The sequence below is a fragment of the Echinops telfairi genome, unplaced genomic scaffold, assembly GCF_000313985.2.
Source record: "Echinops telfairi isolate 266 unplaced genomic scaffold, ASM31398v2 ScPeMD7_10;HRSCAF=50, whole genome shotgun sequence".
Taxonomy (NCBI): Eukaryota; Metazoa; Chordata; class Mammalia; order Afrosoricida; family Tenrecidae; genus Echinops; species Echinops telfairi.
Genome location: NW_022103907.1, coordinates 10,364,496 through 10,386,955, shown reverse-complemented (window position 1 = coordinate 10,386,955; position 22,460 = coordinate 10,364,496). Strand labels below are relative to the sequence as shown.

Here is a 22,460-nt window from a genome sequence, read left to right as displayed (position 1 = left end):
GCACATATCTTATTTTGAAGTAAAAAAACAAACGGGGCAGAAACACCCGGCGGGCCGCATGTGGCCCGCAGGCCCGTAGTTTGAGGACTCCTGCCCTAGAGTCTGTCCTTCACACAGCAGTGGGTCCTGTGTAGGCCAAGGAGCTCTGAAGAACAGAAGCTGTTTATGATGGGTATACCAGCAGGTTTATCCCGTCTGTGGATAGCAGATACTCTGTGGACTGTTGCTGTGTAGTCAGAGCAGACAGGCTCTAGAAAGCTAGAAATCAGCTTCTTTGACTATGTGTAAAATGAATGCATGTCTCAAAAGTTTGCCTTGTAGTCAGGCAGGCCTTCTGTTGTAGAAATTAGCCAGTAACCCAGGGCCAACTCAAAGGCCATCTTTGGTTAATTTCTATAGCAGTACATGAATTATCTCAGCACCACCTTGAAATAAACTTGACCGTTTTAAAAAATTGATAGCCAAAGTAAGGATAGCCCCAATTAGGTCACTAATAGTTAACCTCATACAAAATCCTTGTACTATGAACCCCTTCCTCTACTACTAACTACTCATTTTCCTTCTTGGAGAATTTATTTTGCTGTAATTCCCACCCCAGAAATGTATTCACATCTTGCCCTGCCACAAATGGGGCGGGGGCAGGGCGGGGGGAGTATATGAACACGGAAGTTAGTTTATCTTTCTTAGTATTGAGAAGTTTTTAAAGGGCTATTGATAATCAACTAACAGGAAGGAGAAGAATATTGATTTTTTCCCTTCATGGTATCACAGATACTGTGCAAATAACTTTGCTGCCTTGTCTTACTTACTTACCACCATTCTTTGTAATGTTTTACTGAGAAAAGAGGCCTAGGAACAAATTGCTTTTTTTCAGAGCTAGCATTTTGGCTCAGGCCTAGAGTTATCACAAATGAACGCTGAAAATACATTCACATTTTCAAGTTGAGATTCCAGACACTTCTGGATTAATCCTACCTTTTTTGTCAGGCAAGGAAAACAAGCACATGCTATCTGTAAGATAGGGATGGTGGTAGCTGGGGATCTCTCTGAATTACTGCTGTGAGGTGCCATCAGGGTTAGGGACAGGAAGAGCAAGAAGCCTTTAGAGTAGAGGAATGTCCATTAGGCAGTACTGTTGTATTACTTGTGAAACTGAGGGTTAGCATCTTTTGTTGGTGTAAGTTTTCAGAGACACTTCTTTGCCTTAATCTGGCTCCCTTGAAAAACATGTTATTTACATATGATTGGACATACTTTAGAAGGATTACACATTTAGCATGGCTTTTGTTCATAATGTCTATACTACTGTTGCCTTTAAAATTTTCTACATTGGCAAAAATTGTAAACATGAAAGTATATCTTGATTTTGGAAAGGTTCTTAATATTACTAGATTATTCCAGCATCAGTCATTTCTCATTTCTCCTACTGAGTTTTATGTGTACCAAGATAGGTTTTAGATAGTTTATCACCTCTGTTCTATTTATTGGCAGTGGCTTCCTAGAGTCAGCTTTGTGGATTTCTGAGACTGTTGGATCGCTGATAAAAAGTGTCATGGTTGATCAGTAATATTAGGAACCTGGTAACAAGGCCACCCAAGCCAGGTATTTGTTATTCTAGGGCAGTGGTTCTCAACCTTTGGGTCATGACCTCTATGGGGGTTGAACAACTCTTTCAACAGGGTTCACCCGAATCATAACAGCAAAATGACAGTGATGAAGTAGCAACGAAAATAATTTTATGGTTGGGGGTCACCACAACATGAGGAACTGTATGAAAGGGTTGTGGCATTAGGAAGGTGGAGAGCCAGTGCTAGGGTATGTTTCCGGACATTCTAGTCTTCTCTTGTGAGTCTGTTGAGCCTTTATAATTTCAAAAGACTCATAAAATTCCTGGTTAAAATTAGATTTGGTAAGGCTATTCTTAACTTGCATGCAGTAAAGAAACAAACTCCTGAAACATTGGGATGTTGAGTTTGTTTATTTAAAGAAATGGCAAATGGTTTTCCTGAAATATTTGGGAGGTGACTAACAAGAAGGTCAATCATGAAGCACCTATAGAGCAAAAGGTCCACACCTACTTATAACTATATAAAAATGAGGCATAGCCTACATTGGAGAGGTCAGCATTTAAGGAAAAGTAACTGAATATAGAGCTGTTGGAGAAAATGATGCAAGGTTAGCACAGTAGAAATAATGGAAACCCAAATGATGGAAACCCACTCCCAGGTCATTCTTGATGCAAACATTTCTGAGTTGTACCATTTGTGAATTTTAGGTTTTATGATGCACTAGACTTAAATTTCATCATAATTCTATTCCAAGAAAACTTCAGTGTTTTATGAAGTGTCTCTTCCTTTGGTTATATTAGAATATCTGCAAACTGCACAGACCACATCCAAGAAAAGGGAGGTTTGCTTGTGGGCCTCATAATATAGTATATCAAGGGACATTTTTCATCTATCTGAGGTATACTTGGAAATAGGTAGATTTCAATAATTTTTGTGTGTAAATCATTTTATTGGGGGTTCTCACAGCTCTTATAACAATCCATCATCAATTGTATCAAGCACATATGGGTTACCATTATTTTCAAAACATTTTCTTTCTACTTAAGCCCTCGGTATAAGCTCTTCTTTTCCCCCTTCCTCCCCCTTCCTCCCACCCTTGTGACCCCTTAATTAATTATAAATTATTTTCATATCTTAAGCCGTCTGGTGCCTCAATAATCTTAATATATGCTTCAGTGAATTAAAAGCCATCATACCTGACATTGAACACAGTTTAAGGTTCTGTTTTGAAGTATAACACACCTTTAAAAAAACCTGTTTTTCACTGAGTTGTGTCTGTGTTCAATTATTTAATACAGCAAAGTTACACTTTCTGAGAATAATAATTGAATTGTGTTTTCCCTTGCAAAGGTAAAGGGCTATGTTATTGTTATGGTGTTGTTAGATACTGTCAAATCCGTTTCAACTCAGAGACCCAATGCAGAAAAGAAAGAAATACTGCTCAGTCCTGTGCCATCTCCGTTATTTAATTTATATCTGCAATCTGCCCTAATAATTTCATTTAACATGTTTTTCATTAGATCGTTAGGAAAAAAGTACTGCCTGACAGCAGTGAAGATAGAGATACAAAGGAAGCCCTAAAGGAGTTTGACTTCTTGGTTACATCAGATGAAGGTGACAATGAATCTAGAAGTGCTGGCGATGGAACAGATTGGGGTAAGGGAACTCAGGGATTCTACTCAGGGACACTCATTTAGTAAACCAACGGATGCTCTCATGAGAGGGCTCCATCTTAAAGAACACTTTATTTAAGTCCTATACAATGTTGAACATCTTACGGATTTTTTTTACAGTTTTGTGTGTGTGTGTGTTGTGAAGAATGTTGTATAACTAGTTACCTCATTGTTTCTTCTTTAGTATATGCTCTAAAATCTGAAAACAATTTTAATTCATGTACAAATTATATTTTGTTTTCTCTCTAGAGAGGAGAATTTGCAAATCTAGATTTTGTGGAAATTGAGAATGAGAATATAAGAGAATTTAAAATCGATCATAGCTAATATTTGTGCAAAAAAAGGAGCTACAAGTTGGAAAGTCAGAGTTATTTATTCTAGTTGGGTTTTGTCAGTTTGTAGAAGGCATAGGATTATTTTCCTCAGGTTATTTTAACTGGATTTATTATTTTAAGCATAAAGTAGTAAAAATTTCTAATAGGTCATTTTTGTAGTTTGGAATTTCATTCTCCTTAGTGAGAGAATTTTCTTTTGAGTTTAAGAATTCTGTAACTTTGTTTATCCTCCTGTGTATTTTAAGGACAGATAAAGTTAGAGAATTGACAAATACAGGAATTAGCTTAACACCTATTGACCTGTGACCTTTAAACTCTTGAATGCCTTATTCAGTAAAGGACTTGAAGGAGCTTTTTCCCCACCCCCGGCATATTGTTCTACTACACAATCCAGTTCTGCTGATGGCCTGATATAACTTGTTACTTTCAAGTGTTTTTGAACCAAAAAAAAGCAAGGAGACTATTTCATCTTTCTTTGTGAAGTTGGAAGTTTACCATGTCCTATAGTTTGAAACCACCAGCTGCGCTTGGGGAAAAATTTTTTGCTTTTAACTCCCATAAAGAATTAGTCTTGGAAACCCACAGGAGCAGTTCTATTCTACTCTCTAAGGACCAGTATAAGTTAGTATTTTAAGCATGCAACAACACTGTACAGTTTTCTCATGAAGGATTTATAAAGCTGGTTTTCCGTAAAAAATAAATGTGCACATATTAGGGGAAAGTAAGAATGAAAAAAAATCTTTGTTTCTATTCAACTGTATGCCTAACTCACGGGGGATTAACTGAGTGACTAACATATTAACTGCTGGTTTCATGCTTTTTAATGGGCAAATGTAAAATCAGCTCACATGAAGACATATTTAGAAAGGCATAAGAAATTTAATGTTCCTTTGAGATTAAAGAGATGGGTGTTAGCTCCCTGCTTTTTAAGAGCAGAGCAGATTTTGCACTTCATGTACACAGCTTCTGCAGTATCCTCACATCCAGGGTGAATATGACTTACATACATGTTACTTTACTAAGCCTTTAGAAAAATAATTTGCTTCTCTTTAACAAGTTTTTCGATGGAATATTATTTAGCAATCTTTAGAATTTAAAATATATAAAGTTAAACTATGGAGGAATCTTGTTTTTAAAGTTGCTGTTAGAGATTGTGTTGTTCATAAGTAGTATTCTCTACTTGATCTCCAAGTTCTAATATACATTTAGATGGTCAGACATAACTCTCAGACAAAATGAATGATTACAGGGTTTATTAAGGAAGTTAACAGGTTATTACACCAGTGAAAAACGCTCAGGATAGAGTGTTCATCAGCACATGTTACATAGCTTTTCCCAGATTGCTAATAGATGTTCATAGGGTCGTACCCTTCAGCTGTAACCCTTAATCTGAAGGCATTCAGCTCAAGCTCTCTGGGCCAGCAAACCAAGCTCCCTGAATTAAGTGCCCAGAGACACACTCCAGCAGGCCCAAAGGTACTCAGCTTCAGTTCCGTGCCTCAGCAGTACCAGCAATCCTGGTTAAGTGGCCAGGGGCACCCCACTTCACAAGCCGAGCTTCGTGCCCGAAAGTGCTCGGCTTTACTCCCTCTGTGGGCTGAGAAGTCCACTACTCTTAGTTCATGCTTTGGCTCCTGGTTCTGCTGCTGCTTGAGCACTCTGATGTACTGTCTTGTGGATTCAAGAAGTTCACTATATAGGGATCTCGGGTCCAGAGGACACACTCCACCCCTAGATCTTGCTGATAATGAAACCCTGTCCTCCTCCTCCTCGAGCTCATTTTATGCTCAGCAGAATGGCATTGTAAGAATCTCAGTCTCTTCCCCCACCTTCTTACCAGACACATGCAGGGAACAGTCTTTTGGTGGGAGTTAAAGATTTCGGCCAGAAGAGCCACATTAAATATTTTTCTGCCCCTACATCGATGATAACTAGTTGATAATGTGTGAGAGTAAATTTTTTTATTATAAATTTTTTATCAACTTTTTTTTATTTAGCAACTATTTTAAGTATAGAGTATACTATACTTTTAAAAATTAGAGCTGATATTGGATGATAAACTAATTAAAATACATGCAGTAGTGGGGTTTTGGTATAAAAAGTTGGATGTGTATATGAAAAAATTGACAAAAGTATATTGATTCTCATTTTAAATATATAGTGAACCCTCGCCACTTCGCGCTTCGACTTCCGCGGCTTCACTCTATTGCGGTTTTTGAGTAACAGCGCATGCTCTGTTACTACTGCCACTGATTGGCTCATACTGTACACGCTTGATGCCATAAATAATATAATAAATAATAAATGATAATTGTAATGTCCAAAATGTTTTACTGTATTTTCCCTTTTTCGTTTAATAAATTGGGTAATATGAGTGTAATGGTGACTAATGGGTTTTTTTCATGTCCTCTATGCTCAAACTACGAAAATATTTGAATTACAAATAAGGAATCCTACTTCGCGGAATTTCATTTATCACGGTAGGGTCTAGAACCGATTAACCGTGATAAACGAGGGTTCGCTGTATGTCTATTTTGGTTATGTACATAAATATTATATTGTTACTCTAAATTAGAATGCTTATGAAAATATTTAGAGTAAAACTTAGAGTTTACATTGATTTTTTTTTTCTTTTTAACTCTTTGAAACGTAAGAACATTTTGGTAGATTGCTTAAATATAACCTAGTCAGCATTTGGGCAAATGATTTTTTTTGAAATAACAATGCAACTAATAACTTTGATGTCATTTAAGATTGTAAACACTTGCACGGCTTGCAAACAGTAAACCAATGGTTTCATATTTGAAATATTTTCCTCTTAAGATAATAGGATAATATAAAATTGTTTCATAGAGTTAGTTATTATTATTTAGATACATGACATCTAATAAAATTTAAAGACACATTATTTCATTTAGTATTGTTATTTTTATCACATAAAATTAAGGCCTTTTAAATATTTTAATTTTAAACATAAGTATTAATTTAAACCATATTTCTGCATATTTTCAAAGGAATATAGTCAGAATTCTAAAGCCCAAAGAAATACTTATTTTTACTCATTTATGTTAAATTTTTTTCTAAATAGTTTCTCGGTCATTTTATAATGATCAATATAGACTTTCAAGTAAGTGTGGAAAATGTTGCCTATTATTCTTAATGAGCAATACAGAAAAAGGATTTTTTTATTACCTTCTTTTCCCCAACCTGAACTACTACACAGTCAAAATGATGTTTTAGCAACTCAAGGAAATAAATATTCATTCTGTGTAAATAATGAACAATCCTAGTAGGAAAATGTCTGAAAGAGAGATTATGTTTATGTGGCTGAATTTTCTGTTGTGTTCTCAAAATTTAAAGTAGATATGAATTTTCCTAATTTGTCAGAAATAATTTATAATGCTAGGGCATTTGATGAATCTTTTAATGACTTTCCTATTGATATATTAAGTAAATTGCTAGTATATTTTCATTTGTTGGAACTTTACTTGTAAGAGAATAGCTGCTTATGAGCCTAGTGGTATCTTAAAGCCATTTTGATTTACTCAAAATAAACTTTCTAGGTTGCTTGATAGATTTGTTTGCCTCAGGATCATTGCCCAAAGGTCAGCTGCCTTGGCATGCTTGAGGAAGTCAGTGAAGCCAGCATCTGGGACTGAGTTCTTTAGGGGAACGTGGTAAGAGCGAGCCAGAGTATGTGGCACCATTTCAGGAGCCAGTGCTCTGTTGCTAACTGCAGGGCTGGTGATTTGAACCCACCAGTTGCTCTGCAGGGGAAAGATGTGGCGTTCTGCTTCTTTAAAGATTATAGCCTTGTAAATCATACAAGACACTTCTTCTCTGTCTTACAAAGCTGCTATAAATCAGAATCTCCTCAAAGGCAGTTAGTTTGGTGTTTTACATGTTGGTTCTGACGGCCATTTAGACCACTGGTGAGTTGGGGAGACAACAGGGGCAGGGAGTATGAACAGAGGAATACACAATATGACTTTTATCGAAAATGCCCCTCTGGCTGTTGTGTGGAGCGTATACCACACAGGATAACTATTGTTAGAGTAGAACTGATGGAGTGTGTGGGTTGAGGTGGGGTGGGTGTGGAAGCGTTTGGACAATTATCACCACAATTCCAGCAAGCAATCAAGGTACAGTAATAGCAGGAGGTATGCAGGGAAATAAATTCTAGGGGTCATTTGAAGGTAAAGGAAACAATTTCATAAAATATTTTATGTGAGATGTGGTTTGATCAATTGAAAGTATGGAATTGCCATTGATTGAAATGGAGACCCCTGTGAGTAAACCAGGTTGGGTAAGGAGGGCGAGGGGGAGTTTGGCTTTGTACACGTTCAGTTTCAGGCTGTCCGACTTTCTAATGCAAATGTAGAGCCAGCAATTGAATGCATGAGTCTCGGTTTCAAGCCAGAGTTCTGAACTGAACAAACCAAAATCCAAACCCACAACTGGTGAGTTGATTCTAAGTCATAGCAACCGTATAAGACAGAGAGTAGAATTGCCCCGCCCCATAGTGTTTCTGAGACAGTAAATCTTTATGGAAGCCGACTACCTCATCTGTTTTCTGGGAAACAGCTGATGGGTTTGGGCCATCGACCTTTTGATGTTATTGGACTAATGTTTAACCTACTGCCACCATGGTTGTAACACATAGTATGTGAGACATAGTATATAGATTCTTTAATAGTATCAGCACTTTTGAATTTTGTTCTGCACTAGTGAAAATTGGCTATTGAATTTTTTTTTCTAATATAAACTCAATCTCCTGTTCATTTTAGGAGCTTACAAACTAACACATCACTTAAATTGTGTTAGATTTTGAACAAAAGTTGATCAATAAACTTTACAAAATATTATTATTGATATAATTTGTAAAATACTTTAATTTGTTCATTAATACATGCCAAAAATTTAAATAAAAACCTGTTGAAAATGACTTTATATCATTTCCTGACAGTCTCATCATATAATAAAAATTGGTTTCTTTGCATCAACAAATTGTATTTGAATTTGGAAGGTAGGGTAAAAAATTGAGGGTTCTTGATGATAAAGTTGGCTTACTTAGCTAAAAATTACCCAAATCCTTCAGATAATTTTCCTTTGTCTCTTTCAAGAGAAATGTAGCACTATTACCTTAAACAAAGGATTTGATCATTGTTTCTTAACTTTGTATTTTGTGTAACTTGTGTCTCTAATGAATAGCCAATAACTTTTTGAAATGAGTGATGTTGTGAAGCAGATAGTGGCTTCTTCATTCAGACCAGCTGACTGTAAATGTTTAAGATTTGATTGAAAAAGGCTGTTTCATTTGTTTCACTCTTTAGAAAAGGAAGACCAGTGTCTCATGCCTGAAGCCTGGAACGTGGACCAGGGAGTGATTACCAAGCTCAAGGAGCAATACAAAAAGGAGAGAAAGGGGAAAAAGGGGGTGAAGAGTAAGTGGAAAGCATTGTATCTGTAAATCATAAGTCTTGCCTTGTTCACATCCCCAGTTTTTTCAATGTTTTCCTAAAACTACTTACTCTTTTTCTTTTCTGCTCCTGACCTCTTTCCTTTTCACCTGTTCTCAGGGGTTGAAATTAATGGCTACTTGATTATGAATTTGGAAGGAAAAAAAAAGGCCTATATGTGATTATGGAGTTATATCCCAATAATAAATGCTGAGCCTTAAGATAGTGTTGGACTAGGCATTCATACGTAGCTATAATTTGCTATTTTTAAAGTGTGTGTGCTTCATTACAAAAATGGTATTTCCCTGTTAACAATATATAAATCTCATCTAGCTGGGGCACTCTGGAAATCCACCAAAATTAGTGCTTATTATTTTAGCTCCTGAAGACAAAGTTAATTTCTACCCCTGATTATATTTTGTATTCATAGCATGTAATTCATTAGCTCTCACTACTATGTGCTATACAGGGAACAGAGGCAAATGCATAACTTTTCAAGTATTAATCATACCAATTAGCTTTTTCCTGTTTGGCCAAATGTGCCACATCAAAAATAAACCAAAGTGAAATTTCTAGCCCTGTGAATCATATATGCCTAACTTCATTACATAAATTATTCATAAAAGTTTAGCAGTAGACCTATGTAAATATGTAAAATGAAAATACAAACAATTTCAAATATCCCTGTAAGCTTGTGTAAACTTCCTCTCTCATTGATTGACATTATGAACATGGAATTCTCCTTTTTATGGCAATAATGAATTTCATCCTCTGTGATATTAAAGAATTATAAATTGAGACCAGGACCTAGCTTGTGGAGAAATGTATTTAAAAGTTACAAAAGATTACAAGGGTGTGCATTTTCTCGTTTTAAAGAGCTACTAATGCTTACCTTAAATCAAGAAATTTCTGTTAGGATCTTCTTTTGTAGCATAGCACTTAGCTTAAAACATTTACATCTTAAAGGATCTCAGAATTTATAAGTGTTTAGTGAGAACTGATAAAAAGAGTGACTATTAATGTTAAATAGTATCAACCATTAATATTACTCTGTAATAAAGGAATCTCAACAGATAAAGTGAGAAATGATTTCTCATGGCTTTTCAGAGCCATGATAAAATAATTTAAATTGGAATTTTGAGGAAAATGTGAATACTGTATCATACATGAGAAACTAGAATGTCTCTGGATTTAATTAAATAAAATTTAATGTATTACTTTTGGTCATCATATGACACTGTAAAAGATCTTGTAGTGTAAAAGACCTTGAGAATGGGAAGGTAGCCAGGACTTAAAGAGAATCCATCTATTCTACTGAGTAGTCACTTTTTGTCAAATATCAGGCATTGCTGTAGTTAGAATTTAGCATTTATAGTCTTAAAACGGCACCATTTGACTGGAACAGTTCTTGTTCTAATAGAAGCAACTGAATTCCTTGTGTAGGATATTTGATCAGTATTGTAGCACTTTTTTCCCCAGTATTGTAAAGAAAAGGACTCTTGGTGTCAGGTGGTGTACATGAAATTGAGCATCTTTCGTTGAAGATGGAAAGACCTATATATAGATTTAAGCTCAGCACATTTTGTCTTCTTTAGTTCATGGTATCTTGATAAAACAGTCTAGGAACAAGTAAAGAAATGTTAAAAACAAACGAACCAATGCTTTGATTTGCTTTATAAAGCATTGATTTATAAATTACCATAAATATTTTAACTAAATTATCAGTCATTGAATAAACTTGAGTCTTTTTAATGTGGCCTATTAGAAATATTTCCAGTCAAATTGTGTACACCAAATATAATGTCTTGATATATATTTCTAGATATTAGTTAATATTGCTTGAAAGTAGTTGTGTTCTTTGCTAGTATAGGAAAAAACCATAATGGACTATGGGTAAGATTTTTCCCATTCTTAATTAAACTTGTAACAGGAAAAACTACCGAAGATCTGTTTCAGCCTCTATCCTATATAAAACAATCAAAACAGGGATGTGGGAGAATGATGGATCAAAGCTCAGGTAAGTAATCATCAGGCATGAGACTTCATCTCGGGTACCATAGCTTCAGGATGTAAGACAACGAATGCAACTTAATTTAAACAGACAAACAAACAAAAAGGGATGCTATTTAATTCAGTACACAATAGCTTCACCATTTGTACAATCTGTGTTTAGAGTAGTATGCAAGGGTTTGATTATAGAATAATCTTGCTTTTAAGGGTCCAGATTGGACACAAGCATTCTTTTTCATGCAAATAGTATCATTTCATTAACTTAATTTTAAAAAAATCTATGTAAAATTCTTTTCAGAAAATGAAAGTTTCTTCTGAAAATAATTATTGCCTAATAAAGTGTAATGGTGCCATTATCAAAGGTAAATGTTGGCAGATATAAATAAGGTTTATGGCAAGGTTTTGATGTGGTTAGATAAATCTATTTCTCTTTTTTTGTCCTCCCTCTCCCTTTTTGTTTTTTTTGGGGGCTAGGGCCCAATAGGTCAAAACTACAAGATATGCTTGCTAATTTGAGAGATGTTGATGAGCTTCCCTCATTGCAGCCATCTGTGGGTTCACCTTCCAGACCCAGCAGTTCCAGGCTTCCAGAACACGAAATAAATAGGGCAGACGAAGGCAAGTATTGCACACACGGTTGGAGCACAAACACTTGGATATATACTTTACCTAAATTCAGACTTTAGAAAGGACTCTATTATAAACAATTTTATTTCACAAATGTTTGATTTACATAGTGTTTCTTAGTACATTTTTCTAAGAAAGTATACGTTTTCATAGATTTAAGGCCGTTTGATTCCAATTTCAATATTTAAGACTTGGAAAAAGTTCCTAAGTCATAAAAACCAATTCTAAGCTCTAGAATATCCTCTAATTCTGTGTGGTACACCTTGTGTATGCCAACACTGAGAAAAATTGTTTATTTGTAGTCAATGCCTATTTTGATACTCATGTGAATATTTGAACATGTATATACTCGTGTATAAGCCGAGTTTTTGAGCACATTTAAAATGCAGTTTTTGTGGTGAAATTAGGTGCCTCACCTGATACTCGGGTCGGTTTATACTTGTGTATGTATGGTAATAGCCACCGAATAATCATACCATTTTAATTCAGTTAATTTTAGAGAAACACTGATAGGACTCTGATGTGTAGATTGTCACAGTTGGAGTACTTTTTCAGGTTTTTTTATCATTAGAATTTAGTTGTTGCTAGAGTTGCAGTGTCCTTGGAGTTTTTTAGATTATGAAGAATCAACACATTACATTCTATAATCTAGACATTCAGCTCATTTTATGTAGACCCATGCCTTGAGAATTACAGATGAGAAATCATGGCCCTCGATAGGTATATTGTTCAGTAGTATTTTTCATAGATAACAGGATTTTCATTTATTCTAAGATCAGCTCTAGATAGAGGAGGAAAACCTTTCTTGTATTATCGTAACTCAAAAATGGTATTTTGTCAGAGGTTTCATCTTGAGTCCTATGTAAATTGTGCAGAATTCTAATAATAGAGCAGAGATAAGTACTTATTATTAAATGAGAGGTGAACATTATTAAGCCACAAAAAGTGCCCTTGATAGAAAACATATTTAAGAACCTTAAAACTGAAGCATTGAATCAACTTTTCTGTTTGTAGCATGATCCTAAACCTCAGTCATAGTGCAAATTTTTCAGAAGTGGAAAAAAGCACTTAAGAAATAGATTGTATGTTTCATTGCCTGGGCTGATAGTCCTTGGTCTCCAGTCCACTTTCAGAAAAAGCTTCCATGCCTGTGTGTGCTTTCTTAATGAGGTATTTTTAGAACTTGAGGGCATAGTTCATGATTATGTATGCGTATAAACCTGTGTTCACGCACACACACACACACACACACACACACACACACTTTATTATTTGAAATTTTAGAAGACAATGTCACATTTAAGAGGCACAGGTAAGTAGTTTCTGTAAAATGCTGATCAGGGCTGGTTTTGTTGAGTTAGCAAACACTAATGTCAACTGAAGGAGCCTGGTGGTGGAGTGGGGTCTGAGGTGGGCTGCTCACCACAAGTCCAGCAGCTCAAACCCACCAGATGCTCCGAAGGACAAGCTGTCTGCTTTCATAAAGATTTGCAGAGTTGACACCCCAAGTAAGTGTGGCTGTGTGTAAGAATTTACTTGACTGTAGTAAATTTTTACTGTTTAATGACCAATAGACATGAAATTGTAATATTAAGTTCTAAGGCATCTTAAGAAGCAGTCAAATCACAGAGCATTGAAGGCCTGAAATTGGTTGGCTATTATCACACTTTGTCAAAAACAACTTTGTCAAAAACAACATTTTAAGATCTATCCTGGTGATAGGATAATATCCATATGTTTATAAGGAAGAGCAATTAATAGGACTATTACTAAAATTTGAGCCATTAATTCAAGGGTATCATAGAAGAAGACAGCCAAAGGTCATTTAAAACAAATTTAAAAACTGAAAAGACCAAAATGGAGGTCAGAAGAGACTGTGAAATTTGCTCTTAAACATGATAGAGTAGCTAAGATTTGCAGAAGAATGATAAAAAGAACTAGATGGGGTATTTGAGGACAGCTCAAGAAGAAAATGTACGTAGTGTTACAAGTCTGAATACTGCTACAAAATTTTAGAAACCTTTGTTGAACAAAGCATTCATATGTAAAGCTATTGTTTCTCAATATATCTTCCATCCAAGTTTTATATACTTCTGAAGATGGTATTTCCGTCTTTCTAACTCTTCCCTGAAGAATTCGGCGATCTTCCATTTACAGCATGTGAAAACAATAGTTTGGCATCTTCAAAGGATTCAAATCATGTGCCTTTTCAGTTTTCTTTGAGTTTGGGAAACGAAAAGGAGTCTAAAGTAAGGTGACCAGATGTCTTGCTTTTGGCAGGACAGTCCCAATTTTTAACAATTTTTCCTGCGTCCCATGGTGTTTTTAAAAAGTCCCGATTTTTTGAAAGAATGCACGACAAGCTAGGGTATACGGTTTTCAGCTTCCATGTGGCTATTTCGCCAGGATATGAGTTTTATCAGTGGTGTCCCGCTTTTGTCCCGCTTTACCAACATTAAAATCTGGTCACCTTAGTCTAAAAGGGCAAGATCAGGGATAGGGGTGGGGTAGGGTTTCCCAAGAAAGTTCTCCTTTAAAGAATGAGTAGGTATGTTGCTGTGGTGTGGGGGTTGGGGAAGGCAGAATTCTTTGCAACAACTATTTCCTAGACTTTTCCCCACCAGTACAATTTTTAATTTCCTTAAAACTTAAGTTCCCACAATCATCCTAGGTCCTTTGAAAAAATCCCAAGAAAGGGTGAGTCACCATCATTTTCTGAGCAGACCTGTCTGCCTAAAATTTAATTGGTCTACCATCCCCTCAGAAGTCTGTTGTGATTGGACTTTTCTTTCTTTCTTTTTTAAGGCTTCCTAAAGACTAGGTGAGTGTATTATTGAATTTGCCTACAGCCATCCACATATCACAAAGATGTTTTAAAGTGTTTTGTTTGGATTACACCCATGTATATTACGAACTGAAACCCTAGCAGCAATACCTTCTTACTTACCTTCACATAGTGAAATGTGCAAAGACTTGGAGTTAGTAAAACAAAAGGGAATAATTGCTAAAAGAACTGAAGAAAACAAAATCTAAGCTTCGAGTTGAAATATTGAAGGACCCTATGGGCCAAATGTAGAACAGCACAGGAATGCACACCGTACCAAGAGGAACCTAGTGGACATTCAAATATTTCAGGAGGCAGCATATGATCAAGAACCCATTGTATTAAAGGACGAAGTCTAAGCTGCATTTAAGGCGTAATTGAAGACAAGGCTCCAGGAATTGACAGCAGCCATTGGAAATATTCCTGCAAATGACTAATGCTAGAAATATTCACTGGTCAATGCTAAGAAATTTGGAAGACAGCTACCTGGCCAACACTTAATGGTGCTCATTCAGAACCTACACATAGGCCAAGGGACAGTCATTAAAAAAAAATCAAGAGGATACGAGTGCTTTAAAATCAGGTAAGGTGTGTATCAGGGCTGTGTCCTTTCACCATACTTAGCCCAGTCTGTATACTGACAATCTAGAAGCTGGACTCTATGAAGAAGAGTGTGGTTTCAGGATCGAGAAGAGGTGTATTGGCAATGTGTAATACGCAGAAGGCACAACCTTGCCAGCTCAAAGTGAAGGGGACTCGAAGGACTGATGCACATCAAAGACTACGTTCTTCAGAATGGATTCCACTTCAACATATCAAGAAGAAAATCCTTACATCTGGACCAATAAGGAACAGCATGATAATCCATTCGCATCAAGTTGATTTCAGCTCATAGCAACCCTAAATGACAGAATAGAAGTACTCCCAAGGTGTAGCTGATGGGTTTGAACCACCATCCTTTTGATTAGTAGCTGGTTAGCAGCTGAGCATGTCAACTACTGTGTCACCAGGGCCCCTTAAGATGATAAATAGGGAAGAGATTGAAGTTGCCAAGGATTTCATTTTGTTTGCATCCATAATCAGTTCTCATGGAAGCAACAGTCAGGAAATCAAGTAACATATTGCATTGGGCAAATCTCCTTCAAAAGAACTCTTTAAAATGTTAAAAAGCAGAGATGTTACCATGAAGACTAAGGTGCCTCACCCATGCCAGGGTGTTTTTATTAGCCTTATATGTGTTTGAGAACTGGATGATGACTAAGGAAGACCAAAGAAATATTAATGCCTTTGAATTATGAGTGTTGGTGAAGAAGAATAAACAGCATGGGCTGCTAGAAGAACAAACATCTGTTTTGAAGTACAGCCAGAATGCTACTTAGAAGTGAGGATGACTAGACTGTGCCGTATGTAATTTGAACATGTTATCAGGAGACACCAGTTCCTGGAAAAGGACATCATGTTTGGTAAAGTAGAAGGTCAACAATAAAAAATAACTGAGTAATGGAAAGCGAGGTGGATTGACACAATAGCTGCAAACAGTAGGCTGAAACATACAACTGTGAGAATGGTGCTAGACCCAGCAGTGTTTTGTACACAGGGTCATTGAGTCAGAACTGACTTGATGGTTTCTAACAAGAATAATATGCTAATGCCAGGAAGTGATTATACTAAGAAGGTTTTGTGGTTATATGCAGTCTAGTTGATCCTGGCTCCCCAAATAATTGGTACATTTTCATGTATAAAATTAACATTTCATTATTGACCAAATTAAATAAAACTTACTTTAAGTTGGCTTTTTTTTTAAAACATTTTATTAGGGGCTCATACAACTGTTATCGCAATCCATACACACATCAATTGTGTACAGCGCATTTGTACATCATTCTCAAAACATTTTCTCTCCACTTAAACCCCCGGCATTAGGTCCTCATTTTCCCCCTCCCTTCCTGCTCCCCCCTCCCTCATGAGCCCTTGATAGTTTATAAATTGGTATTTTGTCATATCTTGCCCTGTCCAACATCTCCCTTCACCCACTTTTCGGTTGTCTGTCCCCCAGGGAGGAGGTCACATATAGTTCCTTGTAATCGGTTCCCTCTTTCCTACCCATTCTCCCTTTACCCTCCCTGTTTCGTAAGTTGGCATTTTAATGACTTTTGCATAATGGTTATTGAAAGAATTGGATTGATATGTTCAGTGTTAGAAAGTAAAGACTATTCAAGTTTATCACAAATTAAATCTGACATCTCAAAGCACAGTTGGTAGCTATTGAAAGTATTTAAATGGATACTAATTTTTATTTTAGATAAACATTTTTTAATGAAGTATAATATATCTACAGAAAAGTACATTGACAGAGAAGTACCAGAAGTTCAGCCTGGATTCAGAACAAGGATGTCATTACTAATGTTAGATGGATCTTGGCTCAAAGCAGAGAATACCAGAAACATGTTTACTTGTGTTTCATTGACTATGCAAAGGCATTCCACTCAGTGGACCATAATAAACTGTGTATCACTTTGAGAAGAATGGGAATTCTGGAACACTTCATCGTCCTCATTTGGAAGTTTTACATAGATCAAAAGTCATGGATCAGACAAAACAAGAGAATACTGCGTGTTTAAAATCTGGAAAGGTGTGCGTCAGAGTGTGTTCCCTCACCATGCTTGTTCAATCTATATGCTGAGCAAATCATCAGAGGAGCTGGATTATATGAAGAAGAATGTAGGATCAGGATTATAGGAAGGCTTATTACCAACCTGTGATATGCAGATGACCTTGCTTGCTGAAAGTAAAGAGGAATTGAAGCACTTGCTGATGAAGAGCAAGGATTATAGCCTTCCATATGGATTATAGTTCAATGTAAAGAAGATCAACTTCCTCACAGACAGGCCAATTGGTAGCATCATGATAAATGGAGAAAAGGTTGAAGTTGTCAAGGCTTTTGTTTTACTTGGATCCACAATCAGTGCTGATGGAAGTAGCAGTCAAGAGAGCAAAAGACTTACTGCATTAGGTAAATCTGCTACACAAGACTGCTTTAGGTTATTGAAACACAAGGATGTTGCTCATTTTATAATTAACAACTTTAAGCACTAAGGTGCCCCTGTGAAAGTTGAAAATTGAATGAGGAAGACTGTAGAAGAAACAATCCATTTGAATTGTGGTCCTAGAGGAGAATTGTGAAAGTACCATGGGCCGCTAAAAGGACAAACTTAGGTATTGTAAGAAGTTAGGCTAAAGTACTCCTTAAAGGCAAGGATGGCAAGACTTGGGCTTACGTACTTTGGACACATATTGTCAGGAGAGACCAGTCCCTGGAGAAGGACATCACATTTGGTAAAGTGGAGGGGTGGCGAAAAACAGGAAGACCCTTGATGAGATGGATGGACCCAGTGGCTGCATCGATGGGCTCAGGCATAGGTACAATTGTGAGGCTGGTGCAGGACCATGCAGTGTTTACTGATGCTGTGCATAGTGTCGTTGTGGATCAGAGCTGACTTACTGACACCTAATGACAGCAAATCCAGAAAAGTGCTCACGTACAGCTCAGTGAATGAGCACTCAGTATACCTACACCGTGCCCTAGAAAGTTGCTGTGAGTCAGCATCTATTCGGTGGCCATGAGTTTGGATTTTGAGTTTGGTGTTCTTAACCCTGTCATCACTGCCTATGTCAAGACACAGAGCAGTACAAGGGCTGTAAAAGTCCTGCTTGTATGACTCGGTAGTCACTCTTCCTTTTTTTCTTTCTGGAGGTAATCTTGATTTCTAACACCAGATGTTTATTTGGTGAAGGAGGGGAAAGACCCTCAAAGACTTGGCTTGACTTAATGATTTCAATAATCAAGAATAGGAACAATTTGTGAGGGTGGTGAAAGACCAGGCAGTGTTTCATTTTGTTGTGCATGGCGTCACTGTGGGTGGAACTGATTCGAGGGCACCTAATAGTAACAACAGCAAGTTAATTTTGCCTCAAATGTGCACATTTTATAACTAACTATTTTCATTTGAAATTTTCTATATTTTCCAGTTTGTAGAATTAGACAATTTTGCTTTGAATGAGACCAGCAGTGTTCAGAATGAATCATTTGTTACATATGTTTAGTAATTGACTGAAACTACCTAAGTAAATGGCACCAAATACTAAAATTTGTTTTCTTGTAATGGTATTTTTCTGTATAACAAAAAGGACTATGGCCCGCTGGATGTTTCACACCTCATTTTTCTAATTTGATGATGGCTGAAGCTTGTGGTTGAGATAAGGGAAAAGCTATCAAAATCCTGAAGGATTTTCTGCTTCGCTGAATTTTATTGTTTACAAAAATCAAATCGTACATGCATTTGTTTATTAAAAAAGCTTGACACAGGTGAATGAGATGAATTGTTGACTCTGAGGGGTTTTGTTTGTTTCTTGTATCTTCCTCCTGTAGTGGAAGCATTGACATTCCCTCCTTCTTCGGGAAAGTCATTCATCACGGGAGCAGACGGAGCCCTTGAGAGTGAATTGGGACTTGGAGAACTGGCAGGTCTTACTGTGGCCAATGAAGCAGACTCACTAACTTATGATGTGAGTGGCAGTCTTATTTTTGTTGTAGTGTTTTCATTTCATTGTTCTGTTTTCCTTTGTTTGCCTTTAAAAATCAGAGTTGATTCTTTAGAAATAGAATGCAGTGATAAAATTTATTTACAGGTATGAAAAGAACTTGGCTCAGATTTCCTTGCAAACTTTGGGAAAACATGACTATATAATAAACAACATTTTTCACATGTTGAAGACATTAAAATGATGAAATTTACTGATGTTAGTATTTCAACCAGTACAGTTTGTTCATTGCTTTTAGATAAGAGAAAGCTGTACTTTCCATTACCGAGTTTGGGTTTTGATTTGTTTCAGGGTACTAGTGATTAGTTGAAGATTTGTGCCTGCCCAGTGGCTACATGTATTTTACTCTTTAGTCAATCAATATCTTGCCAAGAAGTGATTTAAATTACTACTAGGAATGAATATGAACCAGGTGCTTTCCAGATGTTAAGGCTGGCTGATAAATTATTTGAGCACAAATTGAAATCTTTGCACTTTTATGCTTGTATTAATTTAATTACAAGCACAATTTTTTAACACATGTATACATTTTCTGTATAATAAAAGCTTTCTTATAACAGGAGTTACTTATTTCATAAGGGTTTTCTACTCCCATAAAGTTACAGTCTTGGAAACTACCCTGTCCTATAGGGTTGCTATGAGTCAGTATTGACTCTATGGCAGTGATTTTTATCTCTTCATTCGCCCTGATGGTGCTGTGGGTTAAGCATTAGGCTACTAACCTGCTGCTTGAAAGAAAGACGAGGCTGTCAGCTTCCATAAAGATTTATCATCTTAGAAACCCTAGGAAGCAGTTCTATTCTCCCTTCTATAGGGTCGCTATGAGTCAGATCAGATCTGGCAATGGATTTAATTGGGGTTTAGGGTTTGTCTCTTCATTTAAACACTCTGTCTTTTAATACTTTATTTCTTGGTGTTTGAAATATAATGTAGTTCCTGGGGAAAGAATCTCATAAAAGGGTATAGAGTTGATGCCTCAGCAAACCACGGTCATAATAAGAAAACAACCAAAGTTGAGCCCTCCCCACTCTGTCCATTAGCAATCTTTTGGATTTGTCCTTTAAAACCAGCTGCGATTCATACTTCTTTTCATCTCCTATTCTGCTCCAGTTTTTCCCAATTGGTAATTATTATAGCCTTTTAATTGAAACAAGCTCTTCGAACTCCATTGTGCATGTGATGTATACACGTAGTGTATAGATTTTATCATATTCTTGACAGTGTGCCTATCTTCACCTTTCACACTTGTGTTAGGTTAGTTGACCTTTAGGTTTTTCATCCAATCATTGATAACATTTAACTGAAGCATTTAGTGTATTTATTTTTTAAAGTAGTTGCTAACAGATTTGGGTTGTGTTCCTTTTTGCCTGTTTGGGAATTGGTTCATTTTTATTATTGAAGCCTTTCCCATCCTACCTGTCACTTTAAGCTTGTATACTCACTCTGATTGCCTTAGAGCAGGGGTCCTCAAACTAAGGCCACGTGCGGCCCCGCTCAGGACATTTATCCGGCCTGCTGGGTGTTTTTTCCCCTTTTGTTTTTTTTACTTCAAAATAAGATATGTGCAGTGTGTATAGGAATTTGTTCATAGTTTTTTTTAAACTATAGTCTGACCCTCCAACGGGTCTGAGGGACAGTAAACTGGCCCCCTGTTTAAGAAGTTTGAGGACCTCTGCCCTGGAGACTGGCATATATATCCTTATCAAAATATGCAAAGACCTTAGTACTTTTACTCTAAATTACTTATCCCAACATTTTGTTTGTCACTAAAGACTCGAAAGTCAATTCAATTTTACCCTCCCGTCCCCCCTCCCCATTTTTTTTAAAGCCACTCAAACTGTTATTTAGGTTTGAGAGATAAGGAACTGGAGGGATGTGTTTTGTTTTTTTTTTATTAGGGGCTCATACAACTCTTATCACAATCCAACATACATCAGTTGTGTAAAGCACATTTGTACATTCATTGCCCTCATCATTCTCAAAACATTTCCTCTCCACTTAAGCCCCTGGCATTAGGTTCTCATTTTTCCCCTCCCTCTCCGCTCCCCCTCCCTCATGAGCCCTTGATAATTTATAAATTATTATTTTGTAAAAAAAAGTATTATTTTGTCATATCTTGCCCTGTCCGACGTCTGGAGGGATGAGTTTTAAATGTTTTTTGGTTTTTGGGTTCTTGTAAGCTTATACAAGACTTTTGACTCCACTGATCAACCTCTTTCTTCTTTTTTTTTTTAATCAAGATCATTTTAATGGGGGCTCTTACAACTGTTCGAACAATCCATACATCACTTGTATCAAGCATATTTGTACGTTTGTTGCCTTCATTATTTTCTAAACATTTACTTTCTATTGAGTCCTTGGTATCAGCTCTTATTTTTTTCCTCCTTCCCCCCTTGTGACCTCTTGATAAATTATGAATTATTATTTTCATACCTTACACCGACTGCTGTCTCCCTTCCTCCACGGTTTCTATTATTCGTCCCCCTTCCTCTCCTCTCTGCATCTTCCGCTTACCTTCCTGCTATCATTACTGCCATTCTTGATCCTGAATTTTGTATGTCGTGAGCTCTTATCTCCTGACTGTAACTGCACATGCTCCAGTCTAGCCCACAGTTAAAGGCAGGATGTTTTTGGTTTTTAAAGAAACATACTATGTATATATTGCACAGCCTATGCCAAGAAATGAAATAACTAACAATATCCTGTTAAACCCTCCATTTGTTTTCCCTACTCCCGCGCCCCCCAGCCCTCCCCTTTGCCTCTTGCCACTCTCATTCCTGGTCTTCTCTTCGTCATCAAAGTCCTGTCTATTGGTATATAAACCACATTTCTTCTTTGTTTTTTCTTATAACAAAGGTAATATTAAATATTTATCCTTGTGAGATTGACTGAGTTTGCTAAGCATAATGTTCTCTAGTTTTGCTCATATCTTGTGGTGTTTAAAAGAGTTACTGTTTTTTGTTTTTGTTTTTCAAATTCAAAGGCTTTTAATGTTAAGGGGAAAAAAACACTACAAATCTAAAGTAACACAGATATAGTTCAACATGTTAAGAGTTATTGTTTTTTATTGATGCATAAAATTCCGTAGTACGAACATACCAGAGCTTATTTATCTATTCCTCCATGGTTGAGTTTTGGTAGCTGCAATAAACGTAGGTGGGCATATGTCTGTTTATTTTGTATTTTGTATTTAGAGTCTATAGCCAGTAGAGAGATTGCTGGGCTAGAAAATACTTGTATTTGCATTTGTTTAAGGAAGTGCCCAAGTTAGTTAGTTTATTGTGCCAACCTGGCTGATAAACATGTGGGATTAATTGAAGAGTGGAGGGATAAATGGCTCTGTGAGCCTCACCTTTCTAGTT

General features: G+C 36.5%; 1 protein-coding gene across 2 annotated transcripts in view; it reads left to right on the top strand.

The window, feature by feature from the left end:
- Positions 1-22,460, top strand: part of STRN (striatin) — a 127,836-nt gene that overhangs the window by 75,103 nt on the left and 30,273 nt on the right. The window contains exons 7-11 of one of the 2 annotated variants that reach the window (XM_045287035.1): positions 3,089-3,224; positions 8,910-9,020; positions 10,966-11,052; positions 11,520-11,663; positions 18,926-19,062. In XM_045287035.1, the coding sequence (XP_045142970.1) occupies positions 3,089-3,224; positions 8,910-9,020; positions 10,966-11,052; positions 11,520-11,663; positions 18,926-19,062 (615 nt within the window). The remainder of the gene's footprint in view (positions 1-3,088; positions 3,225-8,909; positions 9,021-10,965; positions 11,053-11,519; positions 11,664-18,925; positions 19,063-22,460) is intronic. The other variant, XM_004711107.2, reaches the window with a different exon arrangement.